At 40.6% G+C, this 26,586-nt stretch overlaps 1 protein-coding gene and 1 pseudogene across 4 annotated transcripts in view; both read right to left on the reverse strand.

The window, feature by feature from the left end:
• Psip1 (PC4 and SFRS1 interacting protein 1) overlaps positions 1–15,610 on the reverse strand; it is a 46,354-nt gene extending 30,744 nt beyond the window's left edge. For 2 of the 4 annotated variants that reach the window (XM_048352192.1, XM_048352285.1), the window contains exons 1-4: positions 15,453–15,609; positions 14,670–14,893; positions 10,821–10,897; positions 932–1,070 (exon numbers count right to left, since the gene is read on the reverse strand). In XM_048352192.1, coding sequence (XP_048208149.1) covers positions 932–1,070; positions 10,821–10,897; positions 14,670–14,741 — 288 coding nt within the window. In that variant the 5' untranslated portion in view covers positions 14,742–14,893; positions 15,453–15,609. Of the gene's footprint in view, positions 1–931; positions 1,071–10,820; positions 10,898–14,669; positions 14,894–15,452 lie in introns of all 4 variants that reach the window. The other 2 variants (XM_048352216.1, XM_048352365.1) reach the window with 1 other exon arrangement.
• Positions 15,611–25,364: 9,754 nt separating this feature from the next.
• Positions 25,365–25,461, reverse strand: LOC125341343 (annotated as a pseudogene).
• Between the last annotated feature and the right edge of the window lie 1,125 nt (positions 25,462–26,586).

A 26,586-nucleotide genomic window follows, 5' to 3' on the forward strand; every position in this document is an offset into this window, starting at 1 on the left:
AGCTGCCATGATGATTATACATAGTTAAGAGTTCTGGAACTTCCATGCGATAGTATTTACATTATTTACATCATTTGAGTATAAGTGGCAAAATACAGAACACAAGGTTAAAACAGCATCAATACCAGGAAAGGAAAAAAATGAAGAGAAACATAGTAATTCCTATTGTATGAAAAAAAGGATAAAAACTGGCTAAAAGGTACACAAACTGAGCAAAAAAAAAGTGTCAATATGAATTAACAAAGGCTCTAAACACACAAATGCTGAAAATGAGGCATAAGGCTGCTCAGGCTTCTAACAATGGGAATAATCTGCAATGTGCTATAAGTGCTTTTGTGACAAAATTTAATCCCTGTGAGGGTAATATTCCAATACAATTATCATGGATATAAAAGAGAAAAAGAAAATTTGAGTACACACTGTAAAAATCCTGAATTTAAGAAATCACAACATATATGTACATGTGAAATAACATGGCAAAACCCTTTTGTATAATATACGCTTAGAAATAGCATGATAAGAAAGCAATACAAGTGCTTCTGGGTGATCAGGCAAGAGGGAAGGTCAAGGGAGAGGGTAAGGAAAAGTACTTTACACACATGAAAATAGAATAAAACTTATTTTTAAGGACCGGTATGCATGTATGGAAATGTCTGACAACTAATACAAAATTAAAAAAAAAAAAAGATAGCACATATGGGTTTAAATCTAATATATTAAACTCTATTCTTAGGATTAAATACCCAAGCATTTCTAATTTTCTGAGGTCTCTTTAGCAATGTAATAATTTCAACAGTTCATCTAGACATAAAAGGTCAAGGTTCACCTCGTAAATAAGAACACAATTTAATCCAAAATTACTCTATGATGGTATTCTTTCCTCCAAGACTGAAGAAATAATACTAAACTAATTGGGAATCCAATGACTCACCTGTGCACTTGAAAATTTCACTTTGGGATTGTTATCTATCTCCCATAAGCCTTCATTGAAACCTTTTCGTTTATTTGGTTTGCCATACTTTTCCTTATTTTCTGAGTAAGGAAATATATCCTTTGGTCCTAAAAAAGCACTAAAACAGAAGAGATTGTAAGTGCAATGCAACCTCAAATAAATATATAATATGTTATTAAGCAGCACTGCTCTATGATGTATTTTTAAATATACAAATTAAAGGGAAGACAAGTAAATAAAGCCTGGTGACAAGTGCACTCTCATCAGGGCATGAGAAGGCTCTGATGAAGTATTAGTAGAACAAATGTTGGAGAAGTTTTTGGGGGGAGGTAGTGTGTTTGTGGCTGTGCAGATACTGGGGCTTGAACTCAGCTTTTTCACTCAGGGCTGGTACTCAACTACAGCCATAGTTCCACTTCCAGCTTGGAACATCAAAGAGTCATACAGGACTTTTCTTCCCAGGGTGGCTTAGAACTTTGATCCTCAGGCTGAGTAGCTAGGATTGTAAGTGTGAGACACCAGCTTCTAAGACTCTTAGGTTTTGTTTCTTTTCAGAACAAAAAATGTTTTCTGTTTAGGGGTGGGGGATAAGGTAGACTATGTTATATTTTATTCCAAATACGACTATTTTTTTTTCTTTTACAGTACTAAGGACTGAACCCAGGGCCTCGCGGAAACAAGTTAAACATTAAACCACAAAACTACATGTCAAACCTGTATATAATTTATTAATGTAATAATGAGTTCCTAGGTCCTTAACACCATCTCATTTACATAAACTTTTTTTTTCTTGTACTGGTGCTTGAACTCAAGGCCTGGGTACTGCCCCTGAACTTTTGTGCTCTAGAACTCTAGACCACTTCCAGTCATAGCTCTACTTCTGGTTTTTTGGGTTTGTTTTTTCTTTTTTTTTTTTTTGGCTGGTTAATTAGAAATGGGGTTCTCCTGAACTTTTCTGCCTAGGCTGGCTAAGAACCACAATTCTCACATCTCAGCCTCCTGAGTAGCTATTAGAGGAAGGAGACACCAATACCCAGTCTCATTCTGTTTTGTTGAACAGGCTTTTCAAAATTTCTCCCCAAAGATGGACAAAGCCAGGGTGGGGAGAAAAACATCTAAGAGACTGAATAACCAGCAAATAACAAGCAAAGAGATGGTCAAGAAGGATGGTTCAAGTGGTTGAGAACCAGCCAAGCAAATAAAACAAGCTCAAGGCCTCAAAGCTCAAGTTCAAACTGTGAAAACAAAAAAGCATCTAATATAAATACCATTCATACTTCTAATTAAATATGAACATATTTTAATGTCAATAACTCCTTAATACAGTTTTGTTAAATGGATCTATCAATCAATTGTTTGACCACTTTTTTGTGCCAGTAGTAAGGACTTTTGAACCCAAGTCAAGGCTTCATACTCTTGCTTGCCTTTTTCCGCTTATAGCTGGTGCTCTATCACTTGAGTCACACCTCCAACCTGATTTTTGGTGGTTAATTGGGATTCTCAAGGACTTTTCTTTGGGCTTCAAGCCAAAATCCTCAGATCTCAGCCTCCTGAGTAGCTAGGATTACACCCATGAGCCACAGGCACCAGGCTGCAATATTTTAACAGTCTGGGACGCTCATGTCCGTAATCTAGCTATTCAAGAGGCTGAATCTAAGGATATTTGTTTGAAGCCAGCCAGGCAGAAAAGTCCAAGATACTCTCATCTCCAATTAACCAGCAAAAAGCTGGAAGTGCAGGTATGGATCACATTGTAGAAAACATACCAGGCCAAAGAAAAAGCCAAGCAAGAGTACAAGACCTTGAGTTCAATACCCAGGACCAACACAAAAATAAATAAATAAATATTGTAAAAGTAATAAATGGGCTGGGAATATGGCCTAGTGGTAAAGTGCTTGCATCGTATACATGAAAGCCCTGGGTTCAATTCCTCAGCACCACATATATAGAAAGCCGGAAGTGGCACTGTGGCTCAAGTGGTAGAGTGCTAGCCTTGAGCAAAAAGAAGCCAGGGACAGTGCTCAGGCCCTGAGTCCACGCCCCAGGACTGGCAACAAAAACAAAAAACAAAAAGAAAAAAAAATAGTAATAAATAATATTGCTCAATCTTTGCTTGATCTTTACAATCAATTCTAAGTATAGTTGGGGCAAAGGATATGCTCAAGACTGATGAGTCAAAAACAAAGGTGATGAAAAAAAGAATTGTCCATGGGGATACAATCCCACAAGATTGCTAAATAGTACACAAATTAGCTTAGACACTGCACCAATAGTTCCAAAAGAACACTTTATGGTTGCTGTGGCTATGGTTTCCTCTTTGATATGTCCCATTTTAAAATGGCCTACAAAAAAAGTTTCATATGCAAAATAGGAAACAGGATATAATTTAATTACTTTATGATAGCAAATATGAAAAAAATTGTGAAGCCAGGCACCCATGGATCTGAGGATCATGGTTAGACCCCACAGAAAAGTCTGTGAAATGCTTGTTTCCAATTAACCACCAAAAAGGCAGAAGTGACCTAGTGGCAAGAGTGCTTGCCTTGTATACATGAGGCCCTGGGTTCAATTCCCCAGCATCACATATACAGAAAACGGCCAGAAGCGGCGCTGTGGCTCAAGTGGCAGAGTGTAGCCTTGAGCAAAAAGAAGCCAGGGACAGTGCTCAGGCCCTGAGTCCAAGCCCCAGGACTGGCAAAAAAATAAAAATAAAAACCAAACCAAAAAGGCAGAAGTGGAACTGTGTTTCAAGTGGTAGAGCATCAGCATTGAACCAAAACCAAAAAACACTACAGTGGCCCAGGCCCTGAGTTCAAGTTCTGACAAAAAAAAAGACAGAAAAAGAAAAGAAAGGACAGAGAAAGAAAACAAAGAAAAAGGGAGAGAGGGAAAGAGGGAGAGAGGGGAAAGAGGGGGGAGGGGAGGAAGGAAGAAAGGGAGAGAGGAGGGGAGGGAGGAAATAGGAGAGGAGGGAGGAAGGAAGAAAGGGAGAGAGAGGGGAGGAGAGGGGGGAGAGACAAGAGGGAAGGAAGAGGCAGGAAAGTCTGTGAGACTCTTACTTACAATTAATCACCAAAAATCAGAAGTGGAGCTATAGCTCAAGTGGTAGAGTACAAGCTTTGGGAGGGGGAGGGGGGAATCAGAGACAGTGCCAAAACACTAAGTACAAGCCCCAGGACTGGCTTAACAAATAAATGAAATATAATATTAATTGTAAAAGGTAGAATGTTGGGGAAAGAAGACCAACAGAGGGCATGAATGAGAAGGGACAAAGTTATAGAAGGAATGTTAGTAGATATGAAAAAATTATATTTGTATACATATGTGAAAAACATACTAGAAAGTCTTAAAAAGTAATTTTAGAGGGCATTAAGAGTAACAATTTCCGCCTGGAAATGTGGCTTAGCAGTAGAGTGCTTGCCTAGCATGCACATAGCCCTGGGTTCAATTCCTCCGTACCACATAAACAGAAAAGGCCAGAAGTGGCACTGTGGCTTAAAAGGCAGAGTGCTAGCCTCGAGCTAAAAGAAGCCAGGGACAGTGCTCAGACCCTGAGTCTAAGAGCCAGGACTGGCAAAATCATTAAAAATTACTATATATGCTATATAGTATTTTTTAAAGTTTCTAAAGTTGAACATCTTTACATTAGTACAAGTAATAACAGATATGGGACTAAGAATGTGGCTTAGTGGTTGAGTGCTTGCTTAAGGCTAGCACGTGTGAAGCCCTAGGTTCCATTCCTCAGTACCACATAAACAGAAAAGGCCAGAGTGGCGCTATGGCTCAAGTGGTAGAGTGCTAGCCTTGAGCACTGGGAGTTGAAATCCCAGGGCTGGCAAACAAACAAACAAAAAGAATAAGACATAAAAGTAACAAAGCATGACTAAATTTTTGAGACTTAAGATTTAGGGGCTGGGGGCTGGGGATATAGCCTAGTGGCAAGAGTGTCTGCCTCGGATACACGAGGCCCTAGGTTCGATTCCCCAGCACCACATATACAGAAAACGGCCAGAAGCGGCGCTGTGGTTCAAGTGGCAGAGTGCTAGCCTTGAGCGGGAAGAAGCCAGGGACAGTGCTCAGGCCCTGAGTCCAAGGCCCAGGACTGGCCAAAAAAAAAAAAAGATTTAGGGGCTGGGAATATGGACTAGTGGTAAAGTGCTTGCCTCATATACATGAAACCCTGGGTTCGATTCCTCAGCACCACATATATAGAAAAAGCCGAAAGTGGCTCAAGTGGTAGAGTGCTAGCCTTGAGCAAAAGGAAGCCAGGGACAGTGCTTAGGTCCTGAGTCCAAGCCCCAGAACTGGCAATAAATAAATAGTTAGGAGACAGGGCTGGGAATATGGCCTAGTGGTAAAGTGCTCACCAGCATACATGAAGCCCTGGGTTTGATTCCTCAGCACTATATATATACAAAAAGCCAGAAGGGGCGCTGTGGCTCAAGTGGTAGAGTGCTAGCCTTGAGCAAAATGAAGCCAGGACAGTGTTCAGGCCCTGAGTTCAAGCCCCAGGACTGGCAAAAAAAGGGACAGAGGCTGGGAATGTGGCTTAGTGGTAGAGTGCTTGCCTCACATACATGTAACCCTAGGTTCGATTCCTCAGCACCACATAAACAGAAAAAGCCAGAAGTGACACTGTGGCTAAAGTGAGAGTGCTAGCCCTGAGCAAAATGAAGCCAAGGATACTGCTCAGACCCTGAGTTCAAGCCCCAGGACCAGCAAAAAAAAAGTTAGGAGACATTTTTCTCTTAATTAGCAAAACTAGTCAGCAAAATTCAAACTAAGCTGATCTAAACTTAATAACACTACAAGGGCTGGGGATATAGCCTAGTGGCAAGAGTGCCTGCCTCGGATACATGAGGCCCTAGGTTCGATTCCCCAGCACCACATATACAGAAAACGGCCAGAAGCGGCGCTGTGGCTCAAGTGGCAGAGTGCTAGCCTTGAGCAAAAAGAAGCCAGGGACAGTGCTCAGGCCCTGAGTCCAAGGCCCAGGACTGGCCAAAAAAAAAAAAAAAAAAAAACACTACAAATAAGAACCTTAGAAAAAATATGCCATGTTAGTATTATTATAAATCCCAGCAAGTATTGCTCCCAAAGCAAGTCTTTCAAAGCTATATAACTCATTTGTTTTTGCCAGTCCTGGGGCCTGAACTCAGAGCCTGGACACTGTCCCTGAGCTGCTTTTTGCTCAAAGCTAGCATTCTACCACATGAGCCACAGCACCACTTCCAGCTTTTTCTGTTTATGTGGTACTGAGAAATTGAACCCAGGGCTTCATTCATGCTAGGCAAGCACTCTATCACTAAGCCACATAGCCCTCAAAGCTATATAATTCTTAACACCTGACAATTTGTTTAACACATACTTAGCACTGGTCTAAATAATTATTTAATTAAGCACCTCAGCCATGCCCTAAAATTCGGAGGTAAATGATATTACTCCTATTTTACAAATTCAGAAGTAATAGACACAAAGATATAAGTAAATTGCTGAAGGTCACATAAGAGACAAATGACAAACTGCTGTGATCTACTTGTATTAAATCCTTTGTTAAGTGTTAGAAAGTAAATTTATCATCAACCCTCGACTTTATTGCATAAAGTCAATCACCCAATAGTTATTTAACAGATATTATCAGAGCTATTATGAAGTACACAAGGCACTTAAATAATTTCCCTGTTGTCCCAGTTGTTAAAAACAAAGGAAAAAAATTTTTTCAAGCATCACTGCAATGGAGAAAATAACACTGAAAAACCTTAACTAAGATCCAAATGACTTGAAATGTCTTTAAGCATAAACTTTATTTTCATGGTTTTTCCTCAGCAGTGGTCACCTTGGATCCTATATCCACAGATACCAGGAGTCTACTGTTACTATGTCTAAGGTACCTATGAGGTAGTTATAGTATACATAAATCACTGTCTAATATTCAAAAGTTGATTGCTAGACAAATTTACTTCAAATGACACAAAATGTTTTAGGTAAAATCAGATGTTTGTAGATTAGCGAAAGAACATAGTTATAAAGAGATTTGGTTCAAACTCACAAATCTTTATAAAGCTTTTACAGTAAGTTATAATGATCTTCCTGTCCCACCTGTGTAACTTGTACCTGTTAGAAAATATGCAATCAGCAAATTAAGACATTCACACAAATACTCTCCCAACTTTTGGGAGGAACTGACTTTCCAAAGGTAAATACTATACTTCAAAGAATACCAATGATACCGGGGCACCAGTGGCTCCCCCTGTAATCCTAGTTACTAAGGAGGCAGAGGGGATGAAATCTGAGGATCACAATCTGAAGCTAGGGAAAGTTTTTGAGACTCTAATTTCCAGCAATGAAGCTATGGCTCAAGTGGTAGAGACCTAGCTTTGAGCAAAAAAACTCAGCAACAGTACACACTAGCCCTGAGTTAAAGTCCTAGGATTGGTACCAAAACAAACACTGAAGATGACATTAGCTTTTAAAAAAACAGGTAATTTAAACTTTGAATACATTCTAACTTCTTAAATGTTAACTACTTCGTGTTTTTTCCCCTTAGCCATTCTTTTTTTGTCAATTGTGGGGCATGAACTTAGGGCCTAGGGTTTGTCCCTGAGCCTGTGTGCTCAAGATGAGTGCTCTACCACTAGAGCCACAGTGCCACTCCCGTTTTTTGAGTGGTTAATTGGAGGTAAGAGTCTCATGGGGAATTTTGTGCCAAAGCTGGCTTCGAACCACAATTCTCCTGAGTAGATAGGATTACAGGTGTGAGCCACTAGTGCTTGGCTCTCCTTAGCTTAATACCCAATTAACCAATGTAATGTTTTGACTTAGAATACATGTACCTCAGTGGCAGCATTGCCTAGTAAATTCAAGGCTCTAGGTTTAATCTTCACCACTGAAATTTTTTTTAGAAAGTTCTCATTTTTGAATGCTGGGAAGAATGGTCACTTTTAAATTTAAAATAGTAACCTAATAGGCTGGGGGTATGGCCTAGTGGCAAGAGTGCTTGCCTTGTATACACGAGGCCCTGGGTTCAATTCCCCAGCACCACATATACAGAAAATGGCCAGAAGTGGCGCTGTGGCTCAAGTGGCAGAGTGCTAGCCTTGAGCAAGAAGAAGCCAGGGACAGTACTCAGGCCCTCAGTCCAAGAACCAGGACTGGCCAAAAAAAAAAAAAGTAACCTAATGCTGGAGGTGGTAGGTCACTGAAGGTGCACTTCACTTCTATGAACTAGGACCTCATTGGATCCCCAGAACTATTAAAAAAAAAATTAACAATGGTCTACCTGAAGTGTCCTATAAAACTAAGGATGTATGCACACACACACACACATTGCATATGAACATAAGAATCTCTTAAAAATCAGAGAAACCAGAATTTTTAAATTATGAAAACAAAAAAATTCCAACTAATGCCAGCTGCACTGAATATACTTATTACAGGTGTGAGCCACTAGCACCCAGTTAAAATTTCATTTTTATATAGAGTATACCTGAACCCAACTCAAACTAAGTATGGTGATAGTCAATCCAATTCTAAACCCAAAACTGTGTAAGAAAACTAGGAAGAACACCACAAGAAATGATATTCATCAAAATGCACTGTACTTATAAATTTATAAATCTGTACAACTAAAGACAATTTAAAAAATTGGGGGGGGGGGGCTGGGGATATGGCCTAGTGGCAAGAGTGCTTGTCTCGTATACATGAGGCCCTGGGTTCAATTCCCCAGCACCACATATATAGAAAATGGCCAGAAGTGGCGCTGTGGCTCAAGTGGCAGAGTACTAGCCTTGAGCAAAAAGAAGCCAGGGACAGTGCTCAGGCACTGAGTCCAAGCCCCAGGACTGGCCAAAAAAAAAATTTTAATTGTGATATTTTATGCCACTAACATGAAATGTCCAGAAATGGTGAATCTACCACATAAGTGGTTGTTTAGAACTAGAGAAAATATAATGATCATGAGTACAAGAAACTAGTAAAAATCTAATGAAATATATACTAAAATCACCTTTGTGGTATATACTTTGTGTATATGACAGAGAAACATAGCTGTTAAAAAAATTACATGAGAGCTAGGATAGTGGTACATGCCTATAATCCTAGCTATTTGAAGAGACAGGTAAGGAGGACTATAGTCCAAGGCTAGCCTGAGGCAAAAACACAAGTTCCTTTCCAAAACTAGCCAGCATTAAAAAGGGCTGAAAGGTAATTGGCAGAGTATCTGACTAACAAGTATGAGGCTGAGTTCAAACCTTAGTACTACACATCCCCACAAATAACTATAAGCTGGTGCTAAGAAACATTAAACCACATATTGCCATTGTAGCCACTCGTAGGAATACTAAGAATACTAATTATAATCAGAAGAGGAATATCAACTTTTGTTTCTACTCATCCCAAGTAAACAAGCCTAAGCTACAGAAATTATTTTAAGTTCAAAATCAGACAAATTATATAGTACTTAAGAGGCTATTAAATGATAGGTGTATAGGAATATAATCTTTGGGAACTAATGAGATAGCTCCCAGAATAATCTTATGCCTGTAAAAGTAATTCAACTTTCAGCTTATTTTTGAAAAACTAAGATTATTTTACCAAATCAGTCTGTGCCCATATCCACTAGGGACAGTGGATAACAAATCAGAGTGGCTCTACTGTCCATAAGAAACACTCAAAGGGGACTGGGAATATGGCTTAGTGGTAGAATGCTTGCCTTGTAGACATGAAGGTCTGGGTTCAATTCCTCAGCACCACATATATAGAAAAGGCCAGAAGTGGAGCTGTGGGTCAAGTGGTAGAGTGCTAGCCTTGAGCAAAAACAAGTCAGGGACAGTGTGCTCAGGCCCTGAGTTCAAGCCCCAGGACAAAAAAAAAAAAAAATTCAAAGGAACTGTCCAGATTTCCTCTTCTCATATTCCCTATAATGCAGCCAATAGCACAAGGCCTAAAACAAGGTGCAAGATAAACCTTATAGAAATCACTCATTTGGGCTACAGGCATGACTCAAGATTGTAGAGCACCTGACTACCAAGTACAAGGCTCTGAATTCAAACCCTAGAATAGGAGGGGAAAAAGTCCATATAATTTTACTGAACAGAAATATAGAGTGCCTTATTAAAAACTCCCCTTACACACTTTTCCCTATTCTTTTTTTTTTTTTTTTTTGGCCAGTCCTGGGGCTTGGACTCAGGGCCTGAGCACTGTCCCTGGCTTCTTTTTGCTCAAGGCTAGCACTCTGCCACTAGAGCCACAGCGCCACTTCTGGCCGTTTTTTTCTGTATATGTGGTGCTGGGGAATTGAACCCAGGGCCTCATGTATACGAGGCAAGTACTCTTGCCACTAGGCTATATCCCCAGCCCACCACTTTTCCCTATTCTTGTGATTGCTTACTTCCCTAATTAAGAAAATATCTGTTCCAATCAAAATTAAACCTACAATGCCTTTACTATCTCTCTTGAAAGTAAAAGACACACAGTGCTTCCTCAATACAATACAAAGAGGCAACTTGGAGGGCTGGGAATGTGGCCTAGTGGCAAGAGTGCTTGCCTCATATACATGAAGCCCTGGGTTCAATTCCTCAGCACCACATATAAAGAAAATGGGCAGAAGTGGCACTGTGGCTCAAGTGGCAGAGTGCTAGCCTTGAGCAAAAAAGAAGCCAGGACAGTGCTCAGGCCCTGAGTTCAAGGCCCAGGACTGGCAAAAAAAAAAGGCAACTTGGAAGTTTATTGTAAAGTTCAAACACAAACTTTAAAATTTTGTATTTCTTTCCTTTTATTTATTGCCTCCTTGAATTAATCTCTACTTGTTTTTCATTTTATGCCCAATCCTGAACATTCTAATTTGTATCTAAAAACTAGAAGGACTTACGTCTCATGAGTTCCAAAAAAGAAAATGGGTAGTTTGTTTGTAGGTGGCTTTACAGCTCCATCAGGAACTTCATCTACCTAAAAGAAATATTTTTTAAAAATTACCATCATTTCAATCATACACATTTGAATAAGCTGAAAACAAGATATCCAAGAGATCTAAAAACTTAAAACAAATTTATTCACTTTTCAAACTCACATTGTTGCAAAACCAAAGCTAAATCAGGCACTTCTTTTATCCACTAATGTTTCTGTTGTTTCTCTGAAGAAATAATTATGTGCCATGCTAGCAGCAGCAAAATACATGGAATATGTACCACTATTAAACTTCCTAAAATCCCCCAAATTCTAATTCTTAAACATATCTTGCTCTAAGTATCCCACATAAGCAATGACACTTCTAGAAAATATAAAAAGACTAATAGAAAAACCAACATTAACTAAAGTTTAAACCAACATTTCCTACTCTGAAACATATTATGAAAACATTCTTCACTTGTATGGCTGAATCACATGGAGTTACCTGTTCTTTATTCGTTTCAATCTTTCAAGCCACCACAACACTAGCACATAGCAAGAGCTAAATAACATTTCTATTTCAAATTTCAAAAACATGGGTTGGAGTTGTGGCTCAGGTGGTAGAGCACCAAGCCAATGAACAAAAGCATCAGATACCAGAGTCTGAGAACCTATCTCAGGGAGGAGGGGGATGGACACAAAACATTTTAATTAGAAAACAAGTTGACTTTGCAATTACATGGGCTGACCCAGGTATTCATCTGTGTAAGATATGGAATAGAAGAGCATGAGAGTAACTGCCCTTATCATCTGTAACAATACTGAGACTGAGGGTTTCCAACACTAACAAAATCATCACCCAATAGTTCTAAGGACCAAATTCATTTCTCTACCTGTCTCCTCCCCTCCATACGTATACTATCAGGTTAGTTCATATGCTTCTTTCTGTTACTAAACAGCTTTAAGAGTTTGTTCAAATGCTTAATACAAGTTAGGCAAAATTTTTAAGTTATTTTAAAAATTATTACTGGTAGGAAGGGTTGACATTGTTCAAATAAATGTACTCATTACTTATGAAATAGCAACCCCCTTTGTACAACAACTTAATAGTAACAAACCATATTCCAAAAAAACTATTACTGGTAAAGACTAAGACTAAAAAATTAACTGGCCTTGAGAAGTGGAGACAGCATATGTCAAAGCTATGTGGGCACTGATGGCCTTACCTATAATCCTCTCTACTCAGGAGGTTGAAGTCTGAGGACTGCAGTTCAAAGCCAGCCCAGACAAGAAAGACTGTGAAACTCTACCTACAATTAATCACCCAAAGCCAGAAGTGGAGCTGTGGCTCAAGTGCCAGAGCACTAACTTTGAACAGAAAAGCTCAGAGGACAATGCCCAGTCCCTGAGTACAAACCCCAGGCAGAACTGGCAGAAAAAGAAAGAGAGGAGAGGAGAGGGAAAGGAAGAGAAGGGGAGGGAGGGAGGAAAGAGGAAGGGAACGCTGTGCGCCAATGGCTCACACCAGTAATCCTAGCTAGTACTAAGGAGGCTGAGATCTAAAGACCACAGGTTCAAAGGCAGCCAGGACAGGAAAATCTACAAGACTATCTCCAATCAAGCAACAAAAAAGCCCTAAGTGAAGCTGTGGCTCAAGTAGTAGAGCACTAGCCTTGAGCAAAAAGAACCTCAGGGACAGTGCCCAGACCCAAAGTTCAAGCCTAAGAACCAGCATACATACATACACACACACACACAGAAATGTTAAGAGTGAAAACAGAAATAATTTGTCACCTTTACAGCTGAGATCTTAAATATCCTAAATTCTAACAAGTTTATAATTTATATTAAAGACTAACAAGAATATATAATTTTTGGAGACATGTTAAAAACAAATTCAATTGATTGAAAAGAAAAAAAGGAAAAGTGACATTGAGTGGAATGTAAACATGTAGAAAATTTAACAATGAATTCTCTCACTACTGTACAAGCAATGATTATAGATATTTTTTAAGAAAAAGGAAAAAAGACACGAATACTCCTTATTTCAATCCAAATAAACTCATTAACAGTAGAGCTTATCAAGAAGGGGAATATTCTTCCTAAGCCTTCCTAAGGCCACATAAATTTACTCATAGTTGTCTTATTCATATAACATCCTGAAGGATGTGAAAAGGATGAGATGGAACAGAAAATTTTAAAAGCATTTCCATTTGGCTTCTAACTACCCTATGGGATGGAAATCTGAATAGAGACGTTATCAGATAAACTCCGATTTTATGATAGCTCAAAATAAAGATAACTTTAAAGAAAACCAGGGCTGGGAATGTGGCCTAGTGGTAGAGTGCTTGCCTTGCATGCATGAAGCCCTGGGTTCAAATCCTTAGTACCACATAAACAGAAAAAGCCAGAAGTGGCGCTGTGGCTCAAGAGATAGAGTGCTAGCCTTGAACAAAAAGAAGCCAGGGACAATGCTCAGGCCCTGAGTCCAAGCCCCCCAGGACTGGCAAAAAATAATAATAATAAAGAAAACCATGCAAAATTATATTGGAGGGAACCTCTAGCCCTTATTTAAATATGAAAAAGTATTTTTTAAGGGCATGATTATGTAACTAAATACTGAGGAGGCAAGTACAAAGAAATCTGGTCCAAGGCCACTACTCAAGAAGCTTACAGTATATTTAGAAGTCAAAGCATACGCATAGTAAGAGTTAAAAAGATTTTCCTAAAGAGAACTGCTAGCTTAAGATGCCAAAGGGTTATTATATTAAGGATTATTCAATTCAAATAAGACTACTGAAAAGGCAGACAAGGTACACTAGGGGAAAAAAAGGAAACAAGTAAACTGAAAGTGATAAAGAGCTGGAAGGAGAGTGATCAAGGCACATTGGAAAAGTCCATCAAGCCACTTACTACAGATCTGAGTACACTACTGTACACGTTGTTTTCATAAAAATATAAACATGAAACAACAAAATCAAGAAACAGTGATGTTTTAACACTTGGGAGACATTTCGCTCCTCCATGATTTTCTGCTATCTAATGGGTATTCCCCCACCTCCTCTTCCTAGCTACTATAACCAGAACTGTAAGACTTATTTTTAAGAAATGTCTTTTCAAAGAAAATTCAGTACCAAGCAAATAGTTTGAAAAATAATAACTTTAGAATAGCAGTTATATTTTTTAAAGGATTGAATGTACGTTATTAATAGATCTCAATATTCCTAGGTTTTATCTGAGGACCTGAATCCCACCATAAATCGATTTTTTAAAAAAGACCTTTTTCTTTAGTAAATTCAGAAAGCCTTGTCAACTGCAATACTTTAAATCCTTTTTTAAGTAAAATCTGTTAAACACAACTTAAATCATAGCTGACATTCAAGAATTGGTCATTTCCATTAAATTCTACTGATATTTTGTATCCTACTCCAAATTAAATGTTGGTGTTTCACTAAATTTTAAACATAAAAACTCCTACTTGGGTCATCTCACCTACAATGGAACAATTAACTGGACTTTCATCTAAATGTTCCCTACGAAGCGTATCTGTCAAAGACTCAAGCCACAGGGAAATGCACAGGTATGTAATAAGATCTACAATTTATTTATTTATTTTACAATTATATGGGAGATTACTGGGGGAAAATAAAAAGTAACGTTTAAAAAAAAACCAGATCTGGTTCCCATTGATACTAAGTAAAGGAAAGCAAGGTAGAAAAAAGACATAGAAAGGAAGAGAGGAAGAGGAAAAAAGAAAAATGGTTAGATAAGGAAGCAGGCCTCTGAGACAGAAGGCAAGCACCGCCAGAGGCGAGGGCTACAAATCACTTACTCGAGCTGGCCAATGAGGATAACCTTTCATCTTGGCGAAGATGAGGTCTCCGGGTTTGAAATCGCGAGTCATGGTTTCAGGGGCGAAGCCCGCGGGGGTCCCAAGACCCTGAGCTGCGCGGGCGGGCGGACGAGCGAGCGGACGAAGGGATGCGGGAGCGCGGCCGCGAGCCCCGTGTCCTGCGTGGGTGGGCGGGCGGAAGATGCCTCGGGTAGTCCCGACGCCTGCGAGGGGCACCGGGGAGGGCGGTTAAAATCCAGCAAAGCCGGAGGGAGGGGCTGCACGCGGAGGGGGAGGGGCAGGGCTGGCGAGGGTGGGGGCGGCAGAGGGGGAGGGGTGGGGGCGGTAGAGGGGGAGGGGGGAGGAAGGGAAGAGGAGGGCCGCCCTCCCGCTCCACCGCGGGAACGCGGCCTCCGCAGCCCCAGAGGAGCCCCTCCAAGCGGGTGGAGGAGAGCGGCCCCCACCCAGACGGCGCTACCACCTGAGGCCGGGGATGCTGCCCGGCCGCACAGCGCTCTGCCTCGCGCCCCATCTTTCCCAGGGCTTTTTCCACGGGGCTTAAGACCCCAGGGGGAGGGGGCGTAGCGTCGAGAACACAAGATGGATTAAGAGCTGGCAGACCTTCCCCCTCCAGAACCCTCTCCCCTCAACATGCCCCACGTCGCTCCCCGCATCCGGGGCCTCCCCTCCGACCCCCGGGTGGGCCGCGCGTCCACTTCCCCGCTACCGCCCGCTAAGAGGCCGCCGAGGGGGGGGCGGGGCGGGACGCCGCCGCTCGCTCACCTGCTGCGGCCGCGAGCTCGGAGGCTGTGGGGGCCGGCTGGCCGCTCGCTAGCCGCGTCCACGCAAGCCACCTGCGCCACCAGCTGCCGCAGAGGCGTCTCAACGGCTCCGAAACGCTGCCGCTGCCGCCACCGCCGTCGCTGCGCCGCTCCCGCGCGGCTCCCGCTCGGCGCCCGCTAGCAGTGAGGCTGTACCAACTGCGCGCCGAGGCAGGGGGGGACGTAGTGCAGCGCCTCTGAAGCTTTATCTCTCAGAAGCGGGGCTTTTGAAGATCCTAGAATCACCAGTTTCTACTTTGGGATCATAGTTTCACGTAACTGGGGAGAGAGACCGACACAAAGACAAAGAAGCGGGCAAAAATACATCTGGGTGGGCTGATGCTTCCCCCTGCGGTTTCGGAGTGGTCGGGCCCGGCCCGCCCCTGCTGGCTGCTCTGCGTGTGTGTATTTGTATGTGTACTGTATGTAAAAGGCGGGGAGGGAAGGAAACGATTGTTGTGGACCAGGCTTGGGGGGCGGTTTTCGGCGCCTGAGGCCCTTGGCTGAGTGTTTGGGAGAAACTGGCTGCCTAAGCGGCTTGATCTTCCATGGTTTCCCAGGGCGGGGAAGACTGCAGCTCTTGAGCGATTTACATCATCCCTACCCCTAACCCCCCCCCAAAAAAAAAGAGGAGCTGTACGAAAACCCATAGATAAAACTGGAGCGTGAAGCTTTGCAAGGGTGTGCAGCTGGTAGGCCTCTCACATCTCGTTTGAATGGGCCTTGCAGTCTCCTTTTCTTGAGACTGTAATACGAGAAAACATCATTTCTTTTACATTGCAAGCAAGAGCTGTTGAGGAAAACGTCGTTCTCATGAATGCAAATTATGAAAGATAGAAAACAATGACAGGAAAACTAAGACTGTTAGAAAGGATGTGGGTTTGGGCCCCCAATAAAATTGTAACTGCATTTAAATTTTATTTCCCTGTAAGAGTGACGTCCTACTGCAGAGAAGTGTTACTAAACCTGAAATGCCTGCTCTCTTAAAATACTCTTTTATAAGAGTAAAAGAGTATTTTATTTTTTATCATTTAGCTAATACATGTTTTTAATGTAATAATACACCCAGCTGTCTGGTTTGAATTGATAGTTTAATTTTTTTACTGTACCCAAGCTATGTCACCATAATTTTGCTACTTTTACTTGGCCATTAACATTTACCCAGATTCCAAATAACTATGTGGCAAATAACATTAATAAAAATGAATTGCATATTAATAAAAATTAACCTTAAGTTTTGTTTCATCCTTGAAACTCCCCTGAAAGTGCCTACTGCATGTCAAACACTGCCTTGTATTGCTGCCACAAACAGATACCTGTTATTTAAAATACAGGTTGAAAAATAAGAATATTAAAGCATGTAGTATCAATACCTAGCTAGTGCTGCGTTCAATAAAGGACACCCAACTGGAAATAAATCAGGAAAAACAAAATTTTTGAGTAGACAGAAATTGGGTTGCTTTCTTTTTTTTTTTAAAGGAATACAGAATGTCTTTTACAAGAAATAAAACAAGACGTTCCCCATGTAAAAAGAACTGCAATGGGTTTCAAGAAACTGAATTGTTACATTGGCATTAAGCAGAAGTTTCCAAGTACAGCAAAACAGAGAAACTGGCATGAAACAGGGATTGCTGATTTTTAAGCTTCTTATTTTGCACCTGAGTTTGATGTGTTGTATACTAAGGACTACTATAGGTTATATGGTAAGAAAAGGGTACCCATATTTCCTTAGAAAACTATTTTTGCTGTTTCAGGCATATGATAGCAGAGAGAAATTGGAAACAACTATAACAGTGACTATTTTTGTGCGATTGGTGACTATAGAGGGAACAAAAGGCACAACTAAGTAATTATGCAAAGAAATAACTTTCAGGTATTGGTGGTAACTTGTTCATTGGAAAAGGGACAGAAAGATGTACTAAAGTCCAACATATTGACTAGTGATCACCAAGGCCTTACCCAGCAATCTTTGTGTGTATGTTTATCTCCTTTGTTCTCAACACTGGAAAGTCCTGTGGTCATAGCCCACAGCACTAGCTTTTCACCTGAGCATTTGTTAGAAGTTCAGCCCGCCCCCCCCCAGCTTACTAAATCATAATCTTCAAGTTAAATTCCCAGATGGCTCTTATGAATATTCAAGCTTGAGAAACAGGTTGCAAAGGATATTACAACAGACTGTAAGGACTTAAAATCACTTGGATGGGGGCTCCTACATAGCAATGGGAAAGCTGAGGCAGGAGGATAGAGTTTTGAAGGCCAGCCTGGAATACATAGACTGTGTCTCAAAAATTAACAGAACATAGCCAATAAAAAGAAGTTCATAAATTATAATCAATGTTAAAAGAAGTTTTTGTTGCTAAATGAAAATACCAACAAGTGAAGAAGGTGGTTTTTATGACGGGAGGAGGGATCCTTAGGAAATTTTTTTTTTTTAATGGAGTAAAAGCATTGAAGCATTGATGTGTTAATATTGAACAAAGCATGATACTTAGCATTTGCTGCCAATAAATTCTGGCAACTTCAATTTGTAATATCCTGCAGACAGCAGGTGATAACTTTTAAACAATAAGTGAGGGCAAAAAGCAGGTCAAAGTTTAAGCCTCTAAAGAACAAAAGCCCCAGGATCCCTGGTGGCAGCAATTCTGATTCTGAGTGGGAGGGGGAGGAGAAAGGAGGGAATGGATTGGGGGAAGGTTGGGTGCTTCACAGCCCCTTGGGGACTTTTTCTGAACTAAGAGCTGCGCACCTCCCCCTTAGGAGAAAGCAGACTTTCCAAACCAGTTGGAGAAGGCTGGGAAAACTAACTGTGGTAGAGCAGGAGCCTAGCCTACTTTCTCTCTGGATGTTAATCTTCCCATTTTACAGATGATAAAAACAGACCCATTGAAAATTAAGCAACTTGCCCCAGATCATACTTGGAATCTAGAGGCCCAGGCAACCTTCCAGCCCTTCTGTCCTCAGAGTCATTTCTTTTGGTGATCCTACTCAGCCTCTAGGTAGGGCAGGGAGGCTGGCTGCATGGCTGCAGGCACAATGCGCTTACAATTAGTAAAAGATGCTGCAAATTTCCTAATAATTTCCCTCTATACTCTGCATTCCCTAGCTGTTTACCACCACCAGATCATTCTATTTAACTCTTTCTGAAATGATTCAGTCCAAAAATCACATCTGGAAAGGCTCTGACTTCATCTTCCAGTGGCATATTACAATCTTTTCTGGTAGTTGTAAACTATTTAGAAGTAGACATCATCTTATGCATTGCCTATACCTGGCACATAGTAAATTTTTCTAGTAAAGACAGAAAGATAAGACATAGAAGGTCAGGGTGTTTGTCTATAATCCCAGCTACCAGAGAGGCTGAGGTAGGAAGATCATGAATTGAAAACCAGCCTATGCAACTCACTATATCCAAGAATAAATATAAAGGGTTGAAAATATAGCTTAGTGGTAGAGCTCTGGGTTCGATTCTCAGAAACATATAAGCACACACATGCATGAATATATTTATTTTTGACTTTATGAATTTTTCATAAAGTACTTTAGAAGTTAACCCTTTAAAAGCACTGGCTTTTTTTTTTTTTTAAATGAATACATTCTTTTTTTCCCCCCAGTCCTGGGGCTTGAACTCAGGGCCTCAGCACAGTCCTTGGCTTCTTTTTGTTCAAGGCTAGAGCTCTACCACTTGAGCCACAGTGCCACTTCCGGCCTTTTCTGTTTATGGGGTGCTGAGTAATGGAACCCAGGGCTTCATGCATGCAAGGCAAGCACTCCACCACTAAGCCACATTCCCAGCCCAAATACATTCATTTTGATTGAAACCTTTTGAAGTGAGATTTTGTGCTCATTATTAAGATTTAGGGCTTGGGGATATGGCTCAAGTGGTAAATGCACTGAGTTCAAACCCCAGTCTTGCCCTCCCCCAAATTTAACAATGATAACCCCTTCCTTTATATTTTAACATAATTCTTCATCTTAATATACAATGTTATAAACATACCTTACACTTTGAGTTATTTACAATAATTATAATATTTATTGATCTTACATGTGATGTTTTAAATCTTCTCATATGTACATAGTGAGATGGTAGCAAAATACATAGGAAAAATAAAAAATGTTAATGAACTGTGGGTGAGGATGGGAGGGAAAAACTGGGAGAGAACAAGGGAAGGGGTGACGTCCAAAAATAAATGTACTCTTTACCTAACTTATGTAACTGTAACCCCTCTGTACATCTCCTTTATAATATTTTTTTATTTTAAAGCACATTAATCAAAGATCTAATTCAGAGATATGATAACTGCAGTGTAGGTTTTCCTCCCTGAATATAAAAAAAGCAATCAGAAGGTGAGTGGCTATAATCCTAGCTACTCAGCCGATTTGAAGCTAGCCTGGGCAGGAAAACCTGTGAGAATCTTTATCTCCAATTAACCAGCAAAGTGCAGCTGTGCCGTAAGTAGTAGCGCACTGCCTTAAAAAAACAAAAAAGGCTATGTAAGCTCCAGGACCAGTACCCCCCACCAAAAAAAATTTGTTGCAATGAGAGCTTTGACCAGTACATTAAAACAAAACAAGAAAAAACTTGGGCTGGGAATATGACATAGTTAGTGGTGGAATGCTTGCCTAGCATGCATTTAGCCCTGGGTTCAATGGCTCAGCACCACATAAACAGAAAAAGCCAGAAGTGACACTATGGCTCAAGTGGTAGAGTTTTAGCCTTGAGCAAAAAGAAGCCAGGGACAGTGCCCAGCCCCAAGAATGGCAAAAAAAAAAAAAAAAAAAAAAAACTTGTGTGCCTAGATATAGTACTAAACAACTGGTTTGCCATTATGAGTGTTGTCTTCAGATTCACAGGATAAGAGAAGTCTTAATGAGTCTGAGTGCCTAGCTAACAATTGGAAAAGGAGCTAGAGATTGATCAGTGACCTGTGAATGTCTCCAGTGAGTGCTACCTAGACTACATGCTACTGTCCCAGCGGCACTTTTTAAAATTACATAATCTGATTGTTTCTCATCTCAGACTAAAGATTAGATTCTTTCTTACATCTCCAAATCCAGATTCAGTTAAAGCTTCTCCTGTGCCACATGTTCATATACCAGCTCTGCTTTACTGATTTTTGTGCTTTTCTCTTCATCTTTTTATTTCTTCTACTGTTTTCCTCAAGTTCCTCTATGTTCTCACTCACTTTTGTTTTCTCTTTATTTTTCCTAGTACAGGGCCTTGTACTTGCTTGGCTGGCTTGGCTGATGCTCTACCACTTGAATTGTATGTCCAGCATGGTTTTTTGCTGGTTATTTTAGAAATGAAGTCTCATGCGCTTTTCTGATCAGGCTGGCTTTGAACTTCAATCCTCTTGATCTCAATCCACTAAGTAGCTAGGGTTACGGATGTGAGCCATAGGTGTCCAGCTTCAAAACATATGCATTAAGTTAAAGAGAAAGGACTATATGTGGTAAATACTACACAGCAAGGTGGTTAGTGTTACCAGGTTCAAGGGAGGAGATTCCACATCCCTCCAAGAGTCCACCACTCAGACAATCTCAAGCAAAAAACATGGGTTTATTGGGGATGCAAAATGAGAACTGACCGGCCAGGGACGCAGCATAGACTTGGAGCTGAAACTGCGACAGTGAAAAGCGGGCTGACTGGCCAGGGACACAGTGCAGACTTGGGCACTGACACTGTCCCCGAGCAGTCCTCAAATTGGGGTTTATAAAGGTAAAAGTATAGCACACATGTCAGGGCTTGATACAGTGGGTAGAGCAAGCAACAAACAAGTTAAGCAAGCCATTTACAGATGCAGAATTTTTGGGTCAGGTTGACCTAATAATCAAGATGGAGTCAGCTCTACTCCCCCCCCAACATTTCCTACCATGTTTCCCCAGTCAAGATGTAGTCAGCTCTGCTCCCTAGAACAGTTAGCATATATTTTCTCTAATCATATGGTAGAACTTTTAACTTATAGGATAAACTAAAATAAAAAATTAAATAAAAAATACTGTATGATTTAATAGGTTTTGAAAATGTAACATTGAATAATGAATTAAATTTTAAATAATCACTTCGATTTGTATCCTTAATTTTAACCAGTGTATGTGGAAATATTTAGTAGTCTTGAGAAACCTTCTAGCTGCATTTCAAGAATCAAGCTAGTCTTTACCTCCCATATCCTGCATAGAGAGCAGGAATGTTTCTCTCTTTTTCTGTTTATTTTCCCCAATGTTAATCCTGGTATACTAAAACCTTGCTAAAACTCAAAAAAGAAGAACAGGAGGAGGGGGGGGGGGGAAGAAAAAAAATGAATCAAACATCACAGGGCAAGGGTTGCTCCAAGTATTAACCCATTCCATTTAGAAAATACCTAGAGAGAGCTGGAATGTGGCTTAGTGGTAGAGTGCTTGCCTAGCATGCATGAAGCCCTGTGTGGGATTCCTCAGTACCACATACACAGAAAAAAGCCAGAAGTGGTGCTGTGGCTCAAGTGGTAGAGTGCTAGCCTTGAACAAAAGGAGCTCAAGGACAGTGCACAGGCTATGAGTTCAAGCCCCAGGACTGGCAAAAAACAAAACAACATCAACAAAACACCCAAAAACCTGGAGAGTTTAGTTACCATTAACCAGCAAAATGCTGGGCTAAAGGCATGCCTCAAGTGGCAGAGCACCAGCTATGAGCAGGCAAGCCAAGCAAGAGGCCCTGAGTTTAAGCCCTGTTATCAATGCAAGAAAAAACAAAAACAAAAACAAAAAAAAACACTCAAAGGAGAGTGCAAGGGAAAGGGTACAAAAAAAGAAATGTACTTTCTACCTGACTTACGCAACAGCAACCACTCTACATCACAATATTTTTTTTTAAATCAAGCTTCACTAGCTTGTAGTACTTCATCTGTTTGAAGATGTTGTATTAGTGAATGACAAGTTCTAGAGATGGGTAATGAGCATGGCTAAGAAGAAGTATTTGTTTGGAAGGAAGGAGAAATACTTTACTGTTGTGTGTTTCTTATCAATACTATATTTACCCTGTTCATGTGGGAGTCTTTCTCACTCTTTACAACTCAAAAGATGGAAGAGACAGAATTGGGTTATTGTCTTCTTTCTCTCTTAAGCCATAAGTGTGACTGAAAAAAGAAAAAAAAAAAAAACAGCAAAACCATGAAAGTTCTTTAAGTAAAATTCACATGAATGTGGCAAGTTTGAATTTCACAAACACATCTATATAAATAACACTTTGTTCCTTTTTTTTTGTAACAAATAACTTCAGAGCTGGACATGGTGACCCATATCTGTAATCACAAGACTCTGAAAGCTTAAGGCAGGAGGATCATGAGTTCGAGGCCAAGTAGGCTGCATAAGGAGATCTTATCTCAAAAAAAGAAAAGGAAAAAAAAGCAAGTAACGGACTTTAATTCTACTGACCACTCACTATGATGTTCAGTCTCACTATGAGGTTCCCTGTGTCCTGGAAGTTCATAAGAAGTCATGTGTGACTTCTATATGTACTCAGTGTAGATTCATAGGCACTTGCAAAAAAGCTGGAAGTGGAGGTATGGTTCAAGTGGTAGAGTACTAGCCTTGAGCAAAAAAACTCAGGGACCCAAGCCCTGAGTTCAAGCCCCAGGACTTATATACACAGAGAGAAAAAGGTTGGAATATTTTTCTTTGTATGTGTGTGGGGAGACCAGGTGGTTGAAACAGTGTCTCTCTGTAGCCCAAGCTATCCTTGATGTTGCAACTCTACTGTCTCAGCATCTCAAATGGTAGCATTACAAGTGTGCAGCATCATGCACAGACTAGGTATTCTTGTTCCTTTGTTTTTCCATATAAACTTTAGAATGTATTTGTTCAGCTCTACAAACAAATCTTGTTGGAACCCTGATAAATATGAAACACATACCAATTTGAGGGAAATCTTAATATTCACTAGGTTCAGTCTTCTAAACCATAAACTCAGTCTGTCCATTAATTTATTTTTTTCTTTTATTACTTTATTGACATTTTATAGTTTTTGGCTTACAAGTCCCATACATGCTTGTTTAAAGAAATATTTCATTTTTTTGAATGATTACAGTTTTTTTTTTTTTTTGGCCAGTCATGGGGCTTGGACTCAGGGCCTGAGCACTGTCCCTGGCTTCTTCTTGCTCAAGGCTAGCACTCTGCCACTTGAGCCACAGCGCCACTTCTGGCCATTTTCTATATATGTGGTGCTGGGGAATCGAACCCAGGGCCTCATGTATACGAGGCAAGCACTCTTGCCACTAGGCCATATCCCCAGCCCCAATGATTACAGTTTTTTTTTTTTTTTTTTTTTTTTTTTTTTTTTTTTTTTTGGCCAGTCCTGGGCCTTGGACTCAGGGCCTGAGCACTGTCCCTGGCTTCTTCCCGCTCAAGGCTAGCACTCTGCCACTTGAGCCACAGCGCCGCTTCTGGCCGTTTTCTGTATATGTGGTGCTGGGGAATCGAACCTAGGGCCTCATGTATCCGAGGCAGGCACTCTTGCCACTAGGCTATATCCCCAGCCCTACAGTTTTAATTTTAGTGTGCATGTGTATTTTGTTAAGGTATAGAAATACTGTAAGTATATATTTATTGTGTAATAATACTATATTATTTATTGTGTACTTATTTTGTATCTTTTTTTTTTTTTTTTTTTTTTGCCAGTCCTGGGGCTTGAGCTCAGGGCCTGAGCACTGTCCCTGGCTTCTTTTTGCTCAAGGCTAGCACTGTACCACTTGAGCCACAGCGCCACTTCTGGCCGTTTTCTATATATGTGGTGCTGGGGAATCGAACCCAGGGCTTCATGTATACGAGGCGAGCACTCTTGCCACTAGGCCATATTCCCAGCCCCTTATTTTGTATCTTGAGATGTTGCCAAACTTACAGGTTTTAGATGTTTTTTTCTTTTTCTTATTTTGTAGGTTCCTAGAAATTTTCTACATAAACAATTAGTCATGTTGTCTATAAATAAAGAACACAGTCCGAATGATTTTAACAGTTTTTTAAATTTTCAATTTCAATGTCCCTTTTAAGGCCAGTTATATAATCTTTTTTCCCTAATTATTAGTGTAGCTGGGTGCTGGTGCTTCACTTATAATTGAGGTTCAGAGACAGCTTGGGCAGACAAATCCAAGAGATTCTTATTTTCAATTAACCATCAAAAAGCTAGAAAGTGACTCAAGTGGTAGAAGACCAGCCATGAACAAAAAAGCCAAGTACAGCATAAGGTCTGGTATTCAAGTCCCAGTACTGGCACAAGAACATAAAAGTTACTGTATAAAGGGCTAGGGATATGGCCTAGTGGCAAGAGTGCTTGCCTTGTATACATGAGGCCCTGGGTTCAATTCCCCAGCACCACATATACAGAAAATGGCCAGAAGGGCGCTGTGGCTCAAGTGGCAGAGTGCTAGCCTTGAGCAAGAAGCCAGGGACAGTGCTCAGGCCCTGAGTTCAAGGCCCAGGACTGGTCAAAAAAAAAAAAAAGTTACTGTATAAAGCTGAACTCAAGTGCCTCACTCCTCTAATCCTACCCATGAGGCTGAGATATGAGGATTGCAGTTCAAAGCCAGCCCTGGCAGGAAAGTCCATGAGACTCTTATCGCCAATTAACCCCTGGAAAATGGGAAGTGGAACTGTGGCTCAAAGTGATGGAGCAAAAAAAGCTCAAGGACAGCATCCAGGCCCTGAGTCCAAGCCCCATTACTGACAAGACAAAATAAGGACCAAAACAAAACAAAACACTTTATAGTATATATTACTGGTACAAAGAGTTTCATTGTAACATTCCATATATGTATATAACATATTTTGTTCAAGTTTGCCCCCTCTAGTACTCTTCTTTATCTTCTCTACTCTCCTTTTCATACAGTTTTTATTGGATTTCAAAAATATGGACTGCTTCATGGATTTGCATGTCATATTTGTTAAGGGGAAATGCTAATCTACTCTGTATAATTCTGTATAGTGCCATTACAAGCACTAGTACTTTTAATTTTTTTTTTTTTTTTTTTTTGCCAGTCCTAGGCTGTGAACTCAGAGTCTGAGCACTGTCCCTGGCTTCTTTTTTGCTCAAGGCTAGCACTCTGCCACTTGAGCCACAGTGCCACTTCTGGCCATTTTCTTTATATGTGGTGCTGAGGAATCGAACCCAGGGCCTCATGTATACGAGGCAAGCACTCTTGCCACTAGGCCATATTCCCAGCCCCTTTTTATTTTTAATGATTTTTAAGAGCTCAGTTTATAGTCTTTGTTATAAATGTTCCATTGGTGTTTGAAAGGATTATGTATTCTACTTCTATTGAGCAAGTTACTCAATAAATATCAGTTCTGTATAATGAGATTGTCTAGTTCTTGTGTATTTATTGTTTTCTGACTAGCTTTATCAGTTGTTGACAGAGAAAGTTTCAAAGTCTCTGGCTAGAATTGTGCACTTAGCTATTTCCCCTTTCAGTTCTATAAAGATTTTTTGTGAGTTTTGTTTTTTGTTTTTGTGGGACTTGAACTCTGGGCCTGGGCACTGTCCCTGAGCTCTTCAGCTCAAGGCTAGCACTCTACCACTTGAGCCATAGCGCCATGTCCAGTTTTCTGTTGGTTAATTGGAGATAAGAACCCATGGACTTTCCTGCCAGGGCTGCCTCTGAACCATGATCCTCAGATCTCAGCCTCTTGAGTAGCTAGGATTACAGGCATAAGCCACCAGCGCTGGTGTCTATAAATTTTTATTTCACATGTTTTATAGCTCTGTTGTTTGGTGCCTTTTATCATTATGAAATGTATCTCTAATACTTTTGCATTTTAAAGCCTACTTTATCTGAAATTAAAATAGTTATTCCTGGGCTGGGAATATGGCCTAGTGGTAGAGTGCTTGCCTCGTATACATAAAGCCCTGGGTTCAGTTCCTCAGTACCACATATGTAGAAAAAGACAGAAGTGGTGCTGTGGCTCAAGTGGTAGAGTGCTAGCCTTGAGCAAAAAGAAGCCAGGGACAGTGCTCAGGCCCTGAGTTCAAGCCCCAGGACTGGCAAATAAAAAAAGGCAGTGTGGGGGCTGGGGATATGGCCTAGTGGCAAGAGCACTTGCCTCATATACATGAGACCCTGGGTGCA

This window comes from Perognathus longimembris, chromosome 1 (assembly GCF_023159225.1).
Source record: "Perognathus longimembris pacificus isolate PPM17 chromosome 1, ASM2315922v1, whole genome shotgun sequence".
Taxonomy (NCBI): domain Eukaryota; kingdom Metazoa; phylum Chordata; class Mammalia; order Rodentia; family Heteromyidae; genus Perognathus; species Perognathus longimembris.